General features: G+C 41.8%; 1 protein-coding gene across 1 annotated transcript in view; it reads left to right on the forward strand.

Moving 5' to 3' along the window:
- Window positions 1–6,091, forward strand: part of BZW1 (basic leucine zipper and W2 domains 1) — an 8,839-nt gene that overhangs the window by 1,784 nt on the left and 964 nt on the right. Inside the window, exons 2-9 of the mRNA XM_009332905.1 lie at window positions 433–609; window positions 3,011–3,105; window positions 3,355–3,420; window positions 3,707–3,842; window positions 4,412–4,521; window positions 4,642–4,812; window positions 5,158–5,304; window positions 5,629–5,767. Of these exons, the coding sequence (XP_009331180.1) occupies window positions 433–609; window positions 3,011–3,105; window positions 3,355–3,420; window positions 3,707–3,842; window positions 4,412–4,521; window positions 4,642–4,812; window positions 5,158–5,304; window positions 5,629–5,767 (1,041 nt within the window). The remainder of the gene's footprint in view (window positions 1–432; window positions 610–3,010; window positions 3,106–3,354; window positions 3,421–3,706; window positions 3,843–4,411; window positions 4,522–4,641; window positions 4,813–5,157; window positions 5,305–5,628; window positions 5,768–6,091) is intronic.

Genomic DNA, 6,091 nt, shown 5'->3' on the forward strand with positions numbered 1-6,091 from the left:
ATGTGAACAGGGGTATAAGAATCAACAGAGAAGTCAGATAAGCTTTATTAGAGCCAACTAATGATCATTACAAACAACTGTTCTTCTTAGTAAAAGTACTGTAAGAATTCAATTAGAGGTAACTAAGGAATGTTTTAGCTTTTGGTAGCCTTTCCCCCAGCCTTGACTGAACAGGGGAGTGAAAACAGTAAAACTTCTTATTGCTGTGTTGGCCACTGAAATTAATTTTAAGCTACACTGTTAAGTCACTATTTGTGCTAGTTAATACCAGTTGTCTTGAAAGACTGGAATCATCTCAGTTCTGTTTAACTTCAGGTTTGCCTGTGCAAGTTTAGGTTTGGTTCGTTGTTTTCTTAATAAGATTAAAATGACAGACTTTAAAAGCCAAACAGCTGCGTGTGGCAACTTCGCTTCAATGATTTGTCTTCACAGATGAAAAAGAGAGGTTTGACCCTACTCAGTTCCAGGACTGTATTATTCAAGGTTTAACCGAAACTGGCACTGACTTGGAGGCAGTAGCAAAGTTTCTTGATGCTTCTGGTGCAAAACTTGACTATCGCCGCTATGCAGAAACGCTTTTTGACATCCTGGTGGCTGGTGGAATGCTGGGTAAGTCCCTTTGATTGGGATGCTGTCAGCCTTTGTTCACTTGACTCTACAAAAGCTCAGTTTTCTTTCAGCGTGAAAACTCTGCTAAAGAGCTCATTGAGTGTATAGAACAGGGTTTAAATTATCTGTGGTAAACTATCTGACCATCTTGGTGACTAACTGAGCAATCAGATTACTGTAGAAATACTCTGTATACCCTACTGCACTTTTGCTTGAGTGAGTTTGCATTCTTCAAAGTGTAGACTGTACAAACTTGGCTTAAAGGAAAATATATTGGATTTTTTTTTTTACCAGGAGTGGATCTTGACTCTGTAGTCAAGTTCCCTTCTGCTGATGTGAGATGGATGAATGCTTGTTTGAGGTGTGTGGTCTGTGGTTGCAAGACCAACGGAGTTCTCCTGAAGGATTCTGACATGATTGTGTGCTTTGTGCACCCCGCCTGTTATTTTGGAAAGTAATATTGTTTAGAGAAGAATCTGATGTGCCTACTTTTGGAAATGCTATTACAAATCGCTTGTTGTTGGCAATAGCGAGGTCATGGGCTCTAGCAGATGTCAGGGAGTGAGAAATGAGAGGGTGGTCGAGTCAGCAGAAAACACAGGGAACTGAGGAAGTGAAATGTGATGACGAAAGATCTTGTAAACTCATGTGCACACTGTATGTAGAGAGCAAAGAGCAGAACAGATGCTCACCAACCAGGTAAGAAGTAGATGAAGCTAAATGAGGTTGAAAAGTAGTGTGAAAAAAAAAAGTGGTACTTCTAGATTTAGACTTTACATTTCCTACTTGACTAAATACTGTTTAATGAGAAGGTGTTCAGATGGCAGGCAACCATTTAAAATACAGGCTGTGAAGAGGACCCTTTATGTTGTCTGCCTAGACTGGAAAAGGTCTGTCTCAGATTTTAGCATTTGTTATGCAGTAGTTGGGGGGAAGGATTTAAATGAGAAATTTGGCGGTTGCAGAAGATTTTCTGTAATGTAACAGAAATAGAATTCAAATTACCTAAATGCATAGGGGGAGGAGAGGAAATGCCTGATTCTGGGCCACAGTGAGGCTGTGGATGGCAGTTCTGCAGTGGGGGTGGCTAGTTAGGGAGGATGCATCTGTTGCGTGTTCAGGTGGTCTTCACACTGATACTGTAAAATGTCAGGTGTCTTGCTCAAACAAATGCTGAAAAGCATGGCTTTCAAAATGGTTTAATTTCATTAATCATAGAATCATTAACTTCATTAAGCGTGCCTGCTTATCTCAAAGCTGTGTATTGGAACAGTGTTATGTAGACTGAAGTTACTGTGATGTTCCTTTTGGCATGAGGCTCTTTTGCTGATGTTACAAGAGCTGGTAGCATGAGTAAGTAAACTTGTCTGCCATGTGGAGCATCGCTGCTTGAAATTGTTAATGTACAAATTATTACAGACTGTGGGTTTACATTCAAGAGTCTTAACCAGTGCATACTGTGCTAGGAAGTGTTCCTTCTGGGAATGAGGCTGAGAGAAGGGAAAAATGCATTGCTGCATTAATGGTGATATAGGGGTCCGTTACTCAACTCCCTCTCTGTAGTCTACTTGCCTAATAGTTTACTTGACTGGCTTTGATCTTTAGTCAGACAAGGCCAGAATACAAACTGGCATCCTGTTACCTTACCACCTTTTAATATTCTTACCGCTAATGCTTATCTCCATCTTTAGGTCATGTTTCTGACTAATATGTAACAAAAACGATCTCCCTTATATGTAGGGTGGCGTAGAAATCGGTGATGAGGTATTCTGGCACTGGAGTTGGTGACTTGAATTCACTCTAGTTAGTGAAGCAGCCTGGCTACCAGCAAATGCGTGTATTAAACTGAAGAGGAATGGTGAAAAAGCATCTTCTAATTAGCAGCTAAAAAGCTGACGTGCCTTTCAAGACTGAAGTTTCATGGGGTGCTCTGGGGCGCTGCATTTTGGACGTGCATCTCTGTGTTTCATCTCCTGTTGTGACTTAGTTTGTTATTTAAAAGACACTTACAAGGAAGCACTATTGCAGCAGACACTGAAAAGGCACTTGCTAGGATTAAGCAGCTTTAGTGGCTTCCTTTAAGGGAAGAGGAGCTCATATGGTCATGTTAACTTATCCATATGTTGTTAACTTACCCATATGTAAACAAGATGTGTTGCCAATCCAGTTAGCAGTAGGGGGTCAGAATATTTAAATGTTCACATCTAAGCTACCGAGTTTAAAGTTCCACTACAGCAGTGGAGCAGATGGAAATGTAGGGGGGGTCTTCAGTGATCCAGTCATTCAGTTCATCATGAAAGGACAACGTGTTGCGTGTTACAGGTATTGGAATTCATACTGTGGAGACTATTTGGTACTGTCACTGGGGAGTAATACCACTAATGCTGAAACCCTTCTTTAGCCCCAGGTGGTACCCTGGCAGATGACATGACACGCACAAACGTCTGTGTATTTGCAGCACAGGAAGACCTAGAAACCATGCAAGCATTTGCTCAGGTTAGTTCTGAAATGAGTACAATCTAACTTAAGCTGTTTAGTGGTCAAAAATTAAATGTTTGTGTAGTTGGAAGTTTAGGTAAAAATAATGCATGGCTTTAAGAAGCTTACTAGAAGAGGTCGAGTAGCACTGTTCTAAGCTAAAAGTGCTCTAAAGAGTTCAGACCAACTTTACTGAACTTGATTTTTTTAAAATTCTAATTAAATGATAGTTCAGAGCAAAAAATAACATACTCTCTATCTTTTTAGGTTTTTAACAAGCTAATCAGGCGTTACAAGTACCTGGAGAAAGGCTTTGAAGATGAAGTCAAAAAGGTATGGAGTAGGTCCTTAGCAGCAGACAAATAAACCTTCACATTCTGCTAGCTAATCACTCTATACAGAAGAGTTACATCATACAATGGATTATTAAGATAGAACACTTAAGTTGTTAATAGAAGAACAGCTAGCTTGTATGACTAGTGGAGAAGACTACCAGTGAACTAGTGCTTCTGCTCGCTGAATAGCTTGATTGAAACAAAAGTGTCTAACATGGAGGCAGTAGCCAAACTTCAGTGAGAGATGGTAGTTTTACGGCAACTCTTCTTACTTCCTCTTGCAGTTGCTGCTGTTCCTGAAAGGGTTCTCAGAGTCTGAGCGGAACAAACTGGCCATGTTGACAGGTATTCTGCTAGCCAACGGAACGCTTAATGCATCAATTCTCAACAGTCTTTACAATGAGAACTTGGTTAAAGAAGGTAAGTGTTGCCCAACTCCTACTCTAGGGAAGGATGGTGGGGACAGAACCATGACAAGCAGGTGGAAATTGTGACAACAGTACACCCTTGCAGCTCACTAGTTTCATCTGGTGATAGATTTACTACAGCATTAGCAAAGGTAGACATGCTGCCTTGCAACCTGGAAGGTCTTGCTAAGACTTGAGAAGACTAGTCTTTTCAGAAAGCTTGTGTGTAGGACTTGTGCTGGTGTCATTAGTGTTGCCCAGCAAGGCAGTACTGTATTTTGGAGAGGGACCTTTCGGGATGCAGGTGTGTCATGTCTTTAGGCTCCTTCCTAAATTGCAGGAGGGAGAGTTGAGTTTAGTACAGGGAAGCCTTCATGATGCTGAGTGGTGAGAAAAGTCCAACGTGCCAGAAGCTGCAGTATCCTCAGGCAGAGGTACTGCAGACTGTGCTAGGGCTGCCTCTGGGCACGGCTGCTGCTGCTTTGAGCAGGGGTCTGACAAACCAGGTGCCCTGTACTCTCAGGCCTTATGATTCCCTTTGTTTTGAATTTCAACAATAATAATGCTATTCCTGTTGCACAGGTGTTTCTGCAGCTTTTGCAGTCAAGCTGTTCAAATCATGGATAAATGAGAAAGATATTAATGCAGTGGCTGTCAGTCTTCGTAAAGTAAACATGGATAACAGGCTGATGGTGAGTACCACTGAAATTACTGATTTACTACTTAAGCCACTTTAGTAAATGGCATTTACCAGCAAAGTACGCAACACGCATTTCTTTTTGTGAAAGAGTTGTTGTAAACTTTGTTTTCAGGAACTCTTTCCAGCCAACAAACAAAGTGTTGAACACTTCTCCAAGTACTTCACTGAAGCAGGACTGAAAGAACTTTCCGAGTATGTTCGGAACCAGCAAACCATAGGAGCTCGGAAAGAGCTGCAGAAAGAACTTCAGGAACAGATGTCACGGGGAGATCCATTCAAGGATGTAAGTAGTTGTCTGTAGACAAGGTGTAAGTGCTTTTTTATTTTCTTTCTTTTTTCTGTAGGAACTTAGCTCAAATTATCTGAAATACAATAGCATCTAATACTAATCTGAAGATACATGCCTAATTAAATACTGAACACCTAGCTCTCGCTGAGAATTAAAATTAGGATCGGGGTGTTTTGGTATTAACTTTGTAGCCTTTCCTTAATGTCCTGAATCCTGCTGTATGATCAAGGGGGTTGTTTGTGGTTCTGAAGGCTCCTAGGTCACCTTTAGAACAGAAGTTTTAATTTAGCTTAGTGTTGTATGTGGCCTGTGTGCTGACTCTTCTGCTCTAACTGACAGATAATCTTGTACGTGAAGGAGGAGATGAAGAAAAACAACATCTCGGAACACACTGTGGTAGCCATAATCTGGTCCAGTGTAATGAGCACGGTGGAATGGAACAAAAAGGAGGAGCTGGTAGCAGAGCAAGCCATTAAGCACTTGAAGGTATTGTGACTTAAGTATGGATTTCTGCACCCGCTGGGTAGGGCTTGGGCTTCCCTCTGTCTCCAGCTCCCTTTTAAATGAGTTAAAACCTACAGCTCCCCTAACGCGGAGACAACATTAGACAGGGAATTCTTCCCCTTGTAACTGTGGTACTGTAGTCCGAGTTACTGAGGCAAAAGCAGTATGACCTTGCAGAAGCACTCTGGGGTGGGGCAGGGGTTGCAAATTTCTAAGCAGTGGCTGATGGAAACTGCGTGAAACCAGTCTGGTCAGGCGATACATGTGAAGTGCTCTGCGTGTGCCAATCTGTCGTTCCTGTTACAGCAATACAGCCCTCTACTTGCTGCCTTTACTACCCAAGGTCAGTCAGAGCTGACTCTTCTGTTGAAGATTCAGGAGTATTGTTATGACAACATTCACTTCATGAAGGCCTTCCAGAAAATAGTGGTGCTCTTCTATAAAGGTAACTTCTGTGGGGTTGTGGTTTTGGGGGGTGACTTTCTGTTTGGTTGGGTTTTTTTAAAGCCTTTATTTGCAGAATGCTTCAGTCCTGGTAAGACCTTTAGGGAGGATCAGTGCTACAACATTGCACTTCACGAGCTGAAGAATTTTCTACCTTCTGTTTGCAAAGATGGAGCGGTGAAATGCAAAGGTGGATGCGGCTGTCCTTGGCACATGGGGAAGTACTCCTCTAGACAAGGATGCTGCCTGTCTACTAGATTTTAAGAGTTGTGTTAGATCAAAGCTAAATTCAGATTTTTAAGTCTCTCTGGCCCTTTTAAGTTAG

Source organism: Pygoscelis adeliae, unplaced genomic scaffold (assembly GCF_000699105.1).
Source record: "Pygoscelis adeliae isolate BGI_AS28 unplaced genomic scaffold, ASM69910v1 Scaffold160, whole genome shotgun sequence".
Lineage (NCBI taxonomy): Eukaryota > Metazoa > Chordata > Aves > Sphenisciformes > Spheniscidae > Pygoscelis > Pygoscelis adeliae.